A 14,436-nucleotide genomic window follows, 5' to 3' on the forward strand; every position below is an offset into this window, starting at 1 on the left:
TCCCTCCACACCGTCCCATCACACACTCCCGGGGTCAGACACACAGAGTGAATCTCCCTCCACACCGTTCCATCAAACACTCCCGGGGTCAGACACACAGAGTGAATCTCCCTCCACACCGTCCCATCACACACTCCCGGGGTCAGACACACAGAGTGAATCTCCCTCCACACCGTCCCATCACACACTCCCGGGGTCAGACACACAGAGTGAATCTCCCTCCACACCGTCCCATCACACACTCCCGGGGTCAGACACGCAGAGTGAATCTCCCTCCACACCGTCCCATCACACACTCCCGGGGTCAGACACACAGAGTGAATCTCCCTCCACACCGTCCCATCACACACTCCCGGGGTCAGACACAGAGTGAATCTCCCTCCACACCGTCCCATCACACACTCCCGGGGTCAGACACAGAGTGAATCTCGCTCCACACCGACCCATCACACACTCCCGGGGTCAGACACACAGAGTGAATCTCCCTCCACACCGTTCCATCAAACACTCCCGGGGTCAGACACACAGAGTGAATCTCCCTCCACACCGTCGCATCACACACTCCCGGGGTCAGACACACAGAGTGAATCTCCCTCCACACCGTCCCATCACACACTCCCGGGGTCAGACACACAGAGTGAATCTCCCTCCACACCGTCCCATCACACACTCCCGGGGTCAGACACAGAGTGAATCTCCCTCCACACCGTCCCATCACACACTCCCGGGGTCAGACACACAGAGTGAATCTCCCTCCACACCGTCCCATCACACACTCCCGGGGTCAGACACACAGAGTGAATCTCCCTCCACACCGTCCCATCACACACTCCCGGGGTCAGACACACAGTGAATCTCCCTCCACACCGTCCCATCACACACTCCCGGGGTCAGACACACTGAGTGAATCTCCCTCCACAACGTCCCATCACACACTCCTGGGGACAGACACACAGAGTGAATCTCCCTCCACACCGTCCCATCACACACTCCCGGGGTCAGACACACAGAGTGAATCTCCCTCCACACCGTCCCATCACACACTCCCGGGGTCAGACACACAGAGTGAATCTCCCTCCACACCGTCCCATCACACACTCCCGGGGTCAGACACACAGAGTGAATCTCCCTCCACACCGTCCCATCACACACTCCCGGGGTCAGACACAGAGTGAATCTCCCTCCACACCATCCCATCACACACTCCCGGGGTCAGACACACAGAGTGAATCTCCCTCCACACCGTCCCATCACACACTCCCGGGGTCAGACACAGAGTGAATCTCCCTCCACACCGTCCCATCACACACTCCCGGGGTCAGACACAGAGTGAATCTCGCTCCACACCGACCCATCACACACTCCCGGGGTCAGACACACAGAGTGAATCTCCCTCCACACCGTCCCATCACACACTCCCGGGGTCAGACACACAGTGAATCTCCCTCCACACCGTCCCATCACACACTCCCGGGGTCAGACACACTGAGTGAATCTCCCTCCACAACGTCCCATCACACACTCCTGGGGACAGACACACAGAGTGAATCTCCCTCCACACCGTCCCATCACACACTCCCGGGGTCAGACACACAGAGTGAATCTCCCTCCACACCGTCCCATCACACACTCCCGGGGTCAGACACACAGAGTGAATCTCCCTCCACACCGTCCCATCACACACTCCCGGGGTCAGACACACAGAGTGAATCTCCCTCCAGACCGTCCCATCACACACTCCCGGGGTCAGACACACAGAGTGAATCTCCCTCCACACCGTCCCATCACACACTCCCGGGGTCAGACACACAGAGTGAATCTCCCTCCACACCGTCCCATCACACACTCCCGGGGTCAGACACAGAGTGAATCTCCCTCCACACCGTCCCATCACACACTCCCGGGGTCAGACACACAGAGTGAATCTCCCTCCACACCGTCCCATCACACACTCCCGGGGTCAGACACACAGAGTGAATCTCCCTCCACACCGTCCCATCACACACTCCCGGGGTCAGACACAGAGTGAATCTCCCTCCACACCGTCCCATCACACACTCCCGGGGTCAGACACACAGAGTGAATCTCGCTCCACACCGACCCATCACACACTCCCGGGGTCAGACACACAGAGTGAATCTCCCTCCACACCGTCCCATCACACACTCCCGGGGTCAGACACACAGTGAATCTCCCTCCACACCGTCCCATCACACACTCCTGGGGTCAGACACACTGAGTGAATCTCCCTCCACAACGTCCCATCACACACTCCTGGGGACAGACACACAGAGTGAATCTCCCTCCACACCGTCCCATCACACACTCCCGGGGTCAGACACACAGAGTGAATCTCCCTCCACACCGTCCCATCACACACTCCCGGGGTCAGACACACAGAGTGAATCTCCCTCCAGACCGTCCCATCACACACTCCCGGGGTCAGACACAGAGTGAATCTCCCTCCACACCATCCCATCACACACTCCCGGGGTCAGACACACAGAGTGAATCTCCCTCCACACCGTCCCATCACACACTCCCGGGGTCAGACACACAGAGTGAATCTCCCTCCACACCGTCCCATCACACCCTCCCGGGGTCAGACACAGAGTGAATCTCCCTCCACACCGTCCCATCACACACTCCCGGGGTCAGACACACAGAGTGAATCTCCCTCCACACCGTCCCATCGCACACTCCCGGGGTCAGACACACAGAGTGAATCTCCCTCCACACCGTCCCATCACACACACCCGGGGTCAGACACAGAGTGAATCTCCCTCCACACCATCCCATCACACACTCCCGGGGTCAGACACACAGAGTGAATCTCCCTCCACACCGTCCCATCGCACACTCCCGGGGTCAGACACACAGAGTGAATCTCCCTCCACACCGTCCCATCACACACTCCCGGGGTCAGACACACAGAGTGAATCTCCCTCCACACCGTCCCATCACACACTCCCGGGGTCAGACACACAGAGTGAATCTCCCTCCACACCGTCCCATCGCACACTCCCGGGGTCAGACACACAGAGTGAATCTCCCTACACACCGTCCCATCACACACTCCCGGGGTCAGACACACAGAGTGAATCTCCCTCCACACCGTCCCATCGCACACTCCCGGGGTCAGACACACAGAGTGAATCTCCCTCCACACCGTCCCATCACACACTCCCGGGGTCAGACACAGAGTGAATCTCCCTCCACACCGTCCCATCACACACTCCCGGGGTCAGACACACAGAGTGAATCTCCCTCCACACCGTCCCATCACACACTCCCGGGGTCAGACACACAGAGTGAATCTCCCTCCACACCGTCCCATCACACACTCCCGGGGTCAGACACACAGAGTGAATCTCCCTCCACACCGTCCCATCGCACACTCCCGGGGTCAGACACACAGAGTGAATCTCCCTCCACACCGTCCCGCCCCGCCCCGCCCCGCCCCGTCCCGCCCCGCCCCGCCCCGCCCCGTCCCGTCCCCACACCTCCTTGTACAGCGAGTACAGAAAGACGATGGTTTGTACGGTCTTGCCCAGGCCCATCTCGTCGGCCAGGATGGTGTCCGTCCCCTGCGACCAGGAGAACCGCAGCCAGTTCAGGCCCTCCAGCTGGTAGGGGTGGAGGGAGCCCCCCGTCTCGTCGATGTAGGGGGGCTGGCTGTCGTACTTGCAGTTCGGCTGTGGGGAGGGGTGGGAGATGTGAGGTGGGTGTTGTGACAACACAACTCAGACCGCTTAATCGTCAACAGCGCCTCGCACCGATCTCGTTTTCCTGCGTCCGCCCCCCGCCCCCCCCCCGCCCAGTGCGCACCCCAGAGACTTACGTCCACCAGAGGGATCTCCGGCGGCCGGTCCAGGCGGATCTCCCGCGAGCCCTTCTTGGATTTCTTGTACAGCTTCTTGGCCGGTCGGCCCTCGTCCCCCATCATCAGCTCCCTGCGGGACCGAGACGGGACTCCGTATCTGCCGGCTCCAAGCCACCGCCCGCCACCTCCCTCCCTCCCGGCCCTGACTCTCCCTCACTCCCTCGGGGGTCGGAGGGACAGAGACGAGGGGGGACTGACTCTCCCTCACTCCCTCAGGGACTCGGAGGGACAGAGACGAGGGGGACTGACCCTCCCTCACTCCCTCAGGGACTCGGAGGGACAGAGACGAGGGGGACTGACTCTCCCTCACTCCCTCAGGGACTCGGAGGGACAGAGACGAGGGGGACTGACCCTCCCTCACTCCCTCAGGGACTCGGAGGGACAGAGACGAGGGGGACTGACTGTCCCTCACTCCCTCAGGGACTCGGAGGGACAGAGACGAGGGGGACTGACTCTCCCTCACTCCCTCAGGGACTCGGAGGGACAGAGACGAGGGGGACTGACCCTCCCTCACTCCCTCAGGGACTCGGAGGGACAGAGACGAGGGGGACTGACTCTCCCTCACTCCCTCAGGGACTCGGAGGGACAGAGACGAGGGGGACTGACCCTCCCTCACTCCCTCAGGGACTCGGAGGGACAGAGACGAGGGGGACTGACTGTCCCTCACTCCCTCAGGGACTCGGAGGGACAGAGACGAGGGGGACTGACTCTCCCTCACTCCCTCAGGGACTCGGAGGGACAGAGAAGAGAGGGACTGACTCTCCCTCACTCCCTCGGGGGGGTCGGAGGGACAGAGACGAAGGGGACTGACTCTCCCTCACTCCCTCGGGGGTCGGAGGGACAGAGACTAGGGGGGACTGACTCTCCCTCACTCCCTCAGGGACTCGGAGGGACAGAGACGAGGGGGACTGACTCTCCCTCACTCCCTCGGGGGGGTCGGAGGGACAGAGACGAGGGGGACTGACTCTCCCTCACTCCCTCGGGGGTCGGAGGGACAGAAACGAGGGGGGCTGACTCTCCCTCACTCCCTCGGGGGCTCGGAGGGACAGAGACGAGGGGGACTGACTCTCCCTCACTCCCTCGGGGGTCGGAGGGACAGAAACGAGGGGGACTGACTCTCCCTCGCTCTCTCAGGGGCTCGGAGGGACAGAGACGAGGGGTCTCACTCTCCCTCCCTCAGGGGCTCGGAGGGACAGAGATAAGGGGTCTCACTCTCCCTCCCTCAGGGGCTCGGAGGGACAGAGATAAGGGGTCTCACTCTCCCTCCCTCAGGGGCTCGGAGGGACAGAGATGAGGGGGACTGACTCTCGCTCTCTCAGGGGCTCGGAGGGACAGAGATAAGGGGTCTCACTCTCCCTCCCTCAGGGGCTCGGAGGGACAGAGATAAGGGGTCTCACTCTCCCTCCCTCAGGGGCTCGGAGGGACAGAGACGAGGGGGGACTGACTCTCCCTCACTCCCTCGGGGGTCGGAGGGACAGAAACGAGGGGGACTGACTCTCCCTTGCTCTCTCAGGGGCTCGGAGGGACAGAGACGAGGGGTCTCACTCTCCCTCCCTCAGGGGCTCGGAGGGACAGAGATAAGGGGTCTCACTCTCCCTCCCTCAGGGGCTCGGAGGGACAGAGATAAGGGGTCTCACTCTCCCTCCCTCAGGGGCTCGGAGGGACAGAGACGAGGGGGACTGACTCTCGCTCTCTCAGGGGCTCGGAGGGACAGAGATAAGGGGTCTCACTCTCCCTCCCTCAGGGGCTCGGAGGGACAGAGATAAGGGGTCTCACTCTCCCTCCCTCAGGGGCTCGGAGGGACAGAGACGAGGGGGACTGACCCTCGCTCTCTCAGGGGCTCGGAGGGACAGAGATAAGGGGTCTCACTCTCCCTCCCTCAGGGGCTCGGAGGGACAGAGATAAGGGGTCTCACTTTCCCTCCCTCAGGGACTCGGAGGGACAGAGACGAGGGGGACTGACTCTCCCTCGCTCTCTCAGGGGCTCGGAGGGACAGAGATAAGGGGTCTCACTCTCCCTCCCTCAGGGGCTCGGAGGGACAGAGACGAGGGGGGACTGACTCTCCCTCACTCCCTTGGGGGTCGGAGGGACAGAAACGAGGGGGACTGACTCTCCCTCGCTCCCTCGGGGGTCGGAGGGACAGAGACGAGGGGGACTGACCCTCGCTATCTCAGGGGCTCAGAGGGACAGAGACGAGACGGGACTGACTCTCCCTCACTCCCTCAGGGGCTCGGAGGGACAGAGACGAGGGGTCTCACTCTCCCTCCCTCAGGGGCTCGGAGGGACAGAGATAAGGGGTCTCACTCTCCCTCCCTCAGGGGCTCGGAGGGACAGAGACGAGGGGCCGGGAAGCCGAGACCCACCTGTGGTTCCAGTACAACTGCTTATACATGTCGAACTCGGGGATCTCCATGTACTCGCTCTCCCAGGACGCCTGGTCGTAGGGCAGGTCCCTCCATTTCACCAGGTAGTGGACGGTCCCCTTCTTGTCGATGCTGGCCGAGAGAGGAGGGGTGGGGGGTGGTGTGAGAATGCGCCCACGAGACAGCGTACATGCGCGAAACGGAGACGGAGGGGGAGCGAGGGGAGAGACGAGAAGGACGACGTGGAGGTTAGGACGAGGGGGGCGAGGGGGTTAGGACGAGGTTAGGGGTGAGGACTAGGAAGGGGACGGGGAGGGGGACTGGGACGAGGAAGGGGAAGGGGACGGGGAAGGGGAAGGGGACGGGGACGGGGACGGGGACGGGGAAGGGGAAGGGGAAGGGGACGGGGAAGGGGAAGGGGACGGGGAAGGGGACGGGGAAGGGGAAGGGGACGGGGAAGGGGACGGGGAAGGGGACGGGGAAGGGGACGGGGACGGGGAAGGGGAAGGGGAAGGGGACGGGGAAGGGGACGGGGAAGGGGACGGGGACGGGGACGGGGACGGGGACGGGGACGGGGAAGGGGACCGGGAAGGGGTCGGGGACGGGGAAGGGGACGGGGAAGGGGACGGGGACGGGGACGGGGAAGGGGAAGGGGAAGGGGAAGGGGAAGGGGAAGGGGACGGGGACGGGGACGGGGACGGGGACGGGGACGGGGAAGGGGACCGGGAAGGGGACGGGGACGGGGACGGGGACGGGGACGGGGACGGGGACGGGGAAGGGGACGGGGACGGGGAAGGGGACGGGGACCGGGAAGGGGACGGGGACGGGGACGGGGAAGGGGTCGGGGATGGGGAAGGGGACGGGGAAGGGGACGGAGACCGGGAAGGGGACGGGGACGGGGACGGGGACGGGGACGGGGACGGGGACGGGGACGGGGACCGGGAAGGGGACGGGGAAGGGGACGGGGACGGGGACGGGGAAGGGGACGGGGAAGGGGACGGGGACGGGGACCGGGAAGGGGTCGGGGACGGGGACCGGGAAGGGGACGGGGACGGGGATGGGGACGGGACGGGGACCGGGAAGGGGTCGGGGACCGGGAAGGGGTCGGGGACGGGGAAGGGGACGGGGACCGGGAAGGGGACGGGGACGGGGACGGGGACGGGGACCGGGAAGGGGACGGGGACGGGGACGGGGACGGGGACGGGGACGGGGAAGAAGAACTGTTCCTTTGTGTGTTTCTGAAAGGAGAGGGAGGGAGGAGCTGGTGACAGAAGCCAGGGGTCAGCGAGCGGGGTTGAGGAGGAGGGGGTGGGGCTGTTTAACTCCGACGGCGGCGGGGGGGGCCATTCCCACCTCAGACTGAGGAGGGGTTCCCAGAGGGGCGAGGGGGGGGCTGTTTAACTCCGACGGCGGGGGGGGGGGCCATTCCCACCTCAGACTGAGGAGGGGTTCCCAGAGGGGCGAGGCGGGGGGGGGCTGTTTAACTCCGACTGCGGCGGGGGGGGGCCATTCCCACCTCAGACTGAGGGGTTCCCAGAGGGGTGGGGCGGGGGTCTGTTTAACTCCGACGGCGGCGGGGGGGGCCATTCCCACCTCAGACTGAGGAGGGGTTCCCAGAGGGGCGAGGGGGCGAGGGGGGGGCTGTTTAACTCCGACGGCGGCGGGGGTGGCCATTCCCACCTCAGACTGAGGAGGGGTTCCCAGAGGGGCGAGGGGGGGGCTGTTTAACTCCGACAGTGGCGGGGGGGGGCCATTCCCACCTCAGACTGAGGAGGGGTTCCCAGAGGGGCGAGGCGGGGGGGGCTGTTTAACTCCGACTGCGGCGGGGGGGGCCATTCCCACCTCAGACTGAGGGGTTCCCAGACTGTTTAACTCCGACGGTGGCGGTGGGGGGGGCCATTCCCACCTCAGACTGAGGAGGGGTTCCCAGAGGGGCGAGGCGGGGGGGGCTGTTTAACTCCGACGGCGGGGGGGGGCCATTCCCACCTCAGACTGAGGAGGGGTTCCCAGAGGGGCGAGGGGGGGGGCTGTTTAACTCCGACTGCGGCGGGGGGGGGCCATTCCCACCTCAGACTGAGGAGGGGTTCCCAGAGGGGCGAGGGGGGGGGCTGTTTAACTCCGACTGCGGCGGGGGGGGCCATTCCCACCTCAGACTGAGGAGGGGTTCCCAGAGGGGCGAGGGGGGGGGGGTCTGTTTAACTCCGACGGCGGTGGGGGGGGCCATTCCCACCTCAGACTGAGGAGGGGTTCCCAGAGGGGCGAGGCGGGGGGGGGGCTGTTTAACTCCGACGGCGGCGGGGGGGGCCATTCCCACCTCAGACTGAGGAGGGGTTCCCAGAGGGGCGAGGGGGGGGGGCTGTTTAACTCCGACAGTGGCGGGGGGGGCCATTCCCACCTCAGACTGAGGAGGGGTTCCCAGAGGGGTGGGGGGGGGCTGTTTAACTCCGACGGCGGGGGGGGGCCATTCCCAGCTCAGACAGAGGAGGGGTTCCCAGAGGGGCGAGGTGGGGGTGGGCTGTTTAACTCCGACGGCGGGGGGGGCCATTCCCACCTCAGACTGAGGAGGGGTTCCCAGAGGGGCGAGGGGGGGGGCTGTTTAACTCCGACGGTGGCGGGGGGGGGCCATTCCCACCTCAGACTGAGGAGGGGTTCCCAGAGGGGTGGGGGGGGGCTGTTTAACTCCGACGGCGGGGGGGGGGCATTCCCAGCTCAGACTGAGGAGGGGTTCCCAGAGGGGCGAGGCGGGGGGGGGGCTGTTTAACTCCGATGGTGGCGGGGGGGGCCATTCCCACCTCAGACTGAGGAGGGGTTTCCAGAGGGGCGGGGGGGGGCTGTTTAACTCCGACGGTGGCGGGGGGGGGGCCATTCCCAGCTCAGACTGAGGAGGGGTTCCCAGAGGGGCGAGGCGGGGGGGGGGGCTGTTTAACTCCGACGGTGGCGGGGGGGGGCCATTCCCAGCTCAGACTGAGGAGGGGTTCCCAGAGGGGCGGGGGGGGGCTGTTTAACTCCGACGGCGGTGGGGGGGGGCCATTCCCACCTCAGACTGAGGAGGGGTTCCCAGAGGGGCGAGGGGGGGGGTCTGAGAGCCCAGGAGGTGGGAGGGAGGGGTAAAGCAGAACGCGTACAACGCTCCCCCCCCCCACCGCCCCCACCTGTGGTTAAGGACCCGGTGAATCATCATCCACTCCTGCTTGATGCCGTAGCGGAAGAAGCGATCCTCCAGGTCCGCGTACTGCGGGTCCTTCTGCTTCCTCTTACTGCTCTTGATGTCGTCGTCCACGCCGTAGTCGACCGACGGCGGCTCGTCCATGTCCGTCTTCCGCTGGTAGTTCCTGAACATCACCGAGCAGTACAGCTCCAGCTGGATTGGGAGGGGGAGAGAATGAAGGGGAGAACGTGGAGACGGGGAGGAATCGTACCCGCTCGGCCGAGCATCTCCCCCCGCCCGACCCCCAAATCCCTCAATACGTCACATCGACCGGGCACGGAGACAATACAGAGCCCTCCCACCCCCTCAATACGTCACATCGACCAGGAGCCCCTGCTCGATCCTCAGACTGGGCACCGAGACAATACAGAGCCCTCCCACCCCCTCAATACGTCACATCGACCAGGAGCCCCTGCTCGATCCTCAGACCGGGCACCGAGACAGTACAGAGCCCTCCCACCACCTCAATACATCACATCGAATGGGAGCCCCTGCTCGATCCTCAGACTGGGCACCGAGACAGTACAGAGCTGCCTCAGTTCAATATAGAGCCCCCCTCAATACGTCACATTGACTGGGAACCCCTGCTCGATCCTCAGACCGGGCACTGAGACAATACAGAGCCCTCCCACCACCTCAATAGGTCACATCGACCGGGAGCCCCTGCTCGATCCTCAGACTGGGCACCGAGATAGTACAGAGCCCTCCCACCACCTCAATACATCACATCGACCGGGAGCCCCTGCTCGATCCTCAGACTGGGCACCGAGACAGTACAGAGCTGCCTCAGTTCAATATAGAGTCCCCCTCAATACGTCACATCGACCGGGAGCCCCTACTCGATCCTCAGACCGGGCACTGAGACAATACAGAGCCCTCCCACCCCCTCAATACGTCACGTCGACCGGGAACCCCTGCTCGATCCTCAGACTGGGCACCGAGACAATACAGAGCCCTCCCACCCCCTCAATACGTCACGTCGACCGGGAACCCCTGCTCGATCCTCAGACTGGGCACCGAGACAATACAGAGCCCTCCCACCCCCTCAATACGTCACGTCGACCGGGAACCCCTGCTCGATCCTCAGACTGGGCATGGAGACAGTACCGAGCAGCCTCCCACCCCCTCAATACGTCACATGGACCGGGAACCCCACCTGATCCTCAGACCAGGCGCCAAGCATTCCCGGGGGTGGGGGAGAGAGGGGGGCACTACAGTGCTCCCTCAATACACTTGGGTTTGGGTATTCGATCCTCCGCGATATCCCGCGTGGGAACTTAAACTGGAGGCCTCAGTCTGTCTCTTTTTCCTCTTTTCCTTTAAACGAGGTCGAGTTGCAAGCTGGAGGTCAACCCGGCGCGGAGTGATCTAGGAATAATTGGTGCCTCGTTCCCTGAAGGTGGAATCTCATGTGGATAGGGTGGTGAAGAAAGCTTTTGGTCTATATAAATCAGAGCATTGAGTACAGGAGTTGGGACGTGGTGTTGACATCGTGCAGGACATTGGGAAGGCCAAATTTGGGGTATTGTGTACAGTCATCGAATTATAGGAAAGACGTCAACAAAATTGAGGGACTTAGTAGAATATTACCTGGGTTTCATCTCCTAAGTTACAGAGAAAGGTTGAACAAGTTGGATCTTTATTCTTTGCAGCGCAGAAGGTTGAGGGGAGACTTGATGGAGGTGTTTAAAATTATGAGGGGGATTGATAGAGTTGACGTGGATAGGCTTTTTTCCATTGAGAGTGGGGGAGATTCAAGCAAGAGGACATGAGTTGAGAGTTAAAGGGGGCAAAAGTTTAGGGGTAACACGAGGGGGAACTTCTTTACTCAGAGAGTGTGTGGAACGAGAAGTGGTCGAGGCAGGTTCGATGTTGTCGTTTAAAGTTAAATTGGACAGATATACGGACAGGAAAGGAATGGAGGGTTATGGGCTGAGTGCGGGTCGGTGGGACTAGGTGAGAGTAAGCGTTCGGCACGGACTAGAAGGGCCGAGATGGCCTGTTTCCGTGCTGGAATTGTTGTATGGAGGGAGAGCACACTCAGGGGCCGTTCTCGGGCCCGGCCACTGAGCTCACTGCGTCGCCAGCCTGACCCAACTGGGAACCGACTGCGTTACGTCAACCGGGAAAACCCTGCTCGACCCTCCCCTGCTACATTGCACCGACCGAAAGCTCCCTGCTTGATTCCCTCACGAGGGCAAGATCTAGGTGTCCTTGTACATCAGTTACTGAAAGCAAGCATGCAGGTACAGCAGACGGTGAAGAAAGCTAATGACATGCTGGCCTTCATAACAAGGGGAGTTGAGTATAAGAGCAAAGAGGTCCTTCTGCAGCTGTACAGGGCCCTGGTGAGACCACACCTGGAGTACTGTGTGCAGTTTTGGTCTCCAAATTTGAGGAAGGACATTCTTGCTATTGAGGGAGTGCAGTGTAGGTTCACGAGGTTAATTCCCGGGATGGCGGGACTGTCATATGTTAAAAAGATTGGAGCAACTGGGCTTGTACACACTGGAATTTAGAAGGATGAGAGGGGATCTGATTGAAACATATAAGATTATTAAGGGATTGGACACACTAGAAGCAGGAAACATGTTCCCGATGTTGGGGGAGTCCAGAACCAGAGGCCACAGTTTAAGAATAAGGGGTAAACCATTTAGAACGGAGTTGAGGAAAAACTTTTTCAGCCAGAGAGTGGTGGATATGTGGAATGCTCTGCCCCAGAAGGCAGTGGAGGCCAATTCTCTGGATGCTTTCAAGAAAGAGTTAGATAGCGGAGTGAAGGGATATGGGGATAAGGCAGGAACTGGATACTGATTGTAGATGATCAGCCATGATCACAGTGAATGGCGGTGCTGGCTCGAAGGGCCGAATGACCTACTCCTGCACCTGCTGTCTGTTGTCGACCCCTCCCAGCCTCACGTCAATCACCAAGTCCAGTTCCCGATCCCAACGCGGACCCCTCACCATACCGTCGCCCCAGATGGACGTAACGTCATGTCATAGTCGTAGTCCATTGATCCCGGGGAAATTGATTTTCATTACAGTTGCCCCAACCAAGAATACCGTATAAATATAGCAATATAAAACCATCAATAGTTAAATAGTAATTTGTAAATTATGCCAGGAAGTAACTCCAGGACCAGCCTATCGGCTCGGGGTGTCTGACCCTCCAAGGGAGGAGTTGTAAAGTTTGATGGCCACGGGCAGGAATGACTTCCTATGACGCTCTGTGCTGCATCTCGGTGGAATGAGTCTCTGGCTGAATGTACTCCTGTGCCCACCCAGTACATTATGTAGTGGGTGGCAGACATTGTCCAAGATGGCATGCAAGTTGGACAGCATCCTCTTTTCAGACACCACCGTCAGAGAGTCCAGTTCCATCCCCACAACATCACTGGCCTTACGGATGAGTTTGTTGATTCTGTTGGTGTCTGCCACCCTCAGCCTGCTGCCCCAGCACACAACAGCAAACATGATCGCACTGGCCACCACAGACTCGTCCACCCCCCACCCCTCCCCATCCCCAGCACACACACCATCGCCCCAGATGGACATCACACCCCCACCCCCCACCCCTCCCCATCCCCAGCACACACACCATCACCCCAGATGGACTTCACACACTCACCCCCAGCTCCCCACCCCTCTCCGCTCCCCACCCCCAGCACACACACCATCGCCCCGGATGGACGTCACACCCCCCACCCCTCCCCGCTCCCCACCCCTCTCCGCTCCCCACCCCCAGCACACACACCATCGCCCCGGATGGACGTCACACCCCCCACCCCTCCCCGCTCCCCATCCCCAGCACACACACCATCGCCCCGGATGGACGTCACACCCCCCACCCCTCCCCGCTCCCCATCCCCAGCACACACACCATCGCCCCAGATGGACGTCACACACCCACCCACAGCTCCCCACCCCTCTCCGCTCCCCACCCCCAGCACACACACCATCGCCCCGGATGGACGTCACACCCCCCACCCCTCCCCGCTCCCCACCCCCAGCACACACACCATCGCCCCAGATGGACTTCACACACCCACCCCCAGCTCCCCACCCCTCCCCGCTCCCCACCCCCAGCACACACACCATCGCCCCGGATGGACGTCACACCCCCCACCCCTCCCCGCTCCCCACCCCCAGCACACACACCATCGCCCCGGATGGACGTCACCCCCCCACCCCCCACCCCTCCCCATCCCCAGCACACACACCATCGCCCCAGATGGACGTCACACACCCACCCCCAGCTCCCCACCCCTCTCCGCTCCCCACCCCCAGCACACACACCATCGCCCCGGATGGACGTCACACTCCCCCCCACCCCCAGCTCCCCACCCCTCCCCGCTCCCCATCCCCAGCACACACACCATCGCCCCAGATGGACGTCACCCCCCCACCCCCCACCCCTCCCCATCCCCAGCACACACACCATTGCCCCAGATGGACGTCACACACCCACCTCCAGCTCCCCACCCCTCTCCGCTCCCCACCCCGAGCACACACACCATCGCCCCGGATGAACGTCACACCCCCCACCCCCAGCTCCCCACCCCTCCCCGCTCCCCACCCCCAGCACACACACCATCGCCCCGGATGGACGTCACACCCCCCCCCACCCCCAGCTCCCCACCCCTCCCCGCTCCCCACCTCCAGCACACACACCATCGCCCCGGATGGACGTCACACCCCTCACCCCCAGCTCCCCACCCCTCCCCGCTCCCCACCTCCAGCACACACACCATCGCCCCAGATGGACGTCACACACCCACCCCCAGCTCCCCACCCCTCTCCGCTCCCCACCCCCAGCACACACACCATCGCCCCGGATGGACGTCACACCCCCCACCCCCAGCTCCCCACCCCTCCCCGCTCCCCACCCCCAGCACACACACCATCGCCCCGGATGGACGTCACACCCCCCCGACCCCCAGCTCCCCACCCCTCCCCGCTCCCCACCCCCAGCACACACACCA

At 62.9% G+C, this 14,436-nt stretch overlaps 1 protein-coding gene across 2 annotated transcripts in view; it reads right to left on the reverse strand.

Moving 5' to 3' along the window:
- LOC134342154 (chromodomain-helicase-DNA-binding protein 4-like) overlaps positions 1-14,436 on the reverse strand; it is a 153,065-nt gene that overhangs the window by 97,320 nt on the left and 41,309 nt on the right. For both annotated transcript variants that reach the window (XM_063040129.1, XM_063040128.1), the window contains exons 10-13: positions 9,399-9,607; positions 6,247-6,378; positions 3,842-3,953; positions 3,504-3,695 (exon numbers count right to left, since the gene is read on the reverse strand). In XM_063040129.1, the coding sequence (XP_062896199.1) occupies positions 3,504-3,695; positions 3,842-3,953; positions 6,247-6,378; positions 9,399-9,607 (645 nt within the window). The remainder of the gene's footprint in view (positions 1-3,503; positions 3,696-3,841; positions 3,954-6,246; positions 6,379-9,398; positions 9,608-14,436) is intronic.

Source organism: Mobula hypostoma, unplaced genomic scaffold, assembly GCF_963921235.1.
Source record: "Mobula hypostoma unplaced genomic scaffold, sMobHyp1.1 scaffold_143, whole genome shotgun sequence".
Classification (NCBI taxonomy): domain Eukaryota; kingdom Metazoa; phylum Chordata; class Chondrichthyes; order Myliobatiformes; family Myliobatidae; genus Mobula; species Mobula hypostoma.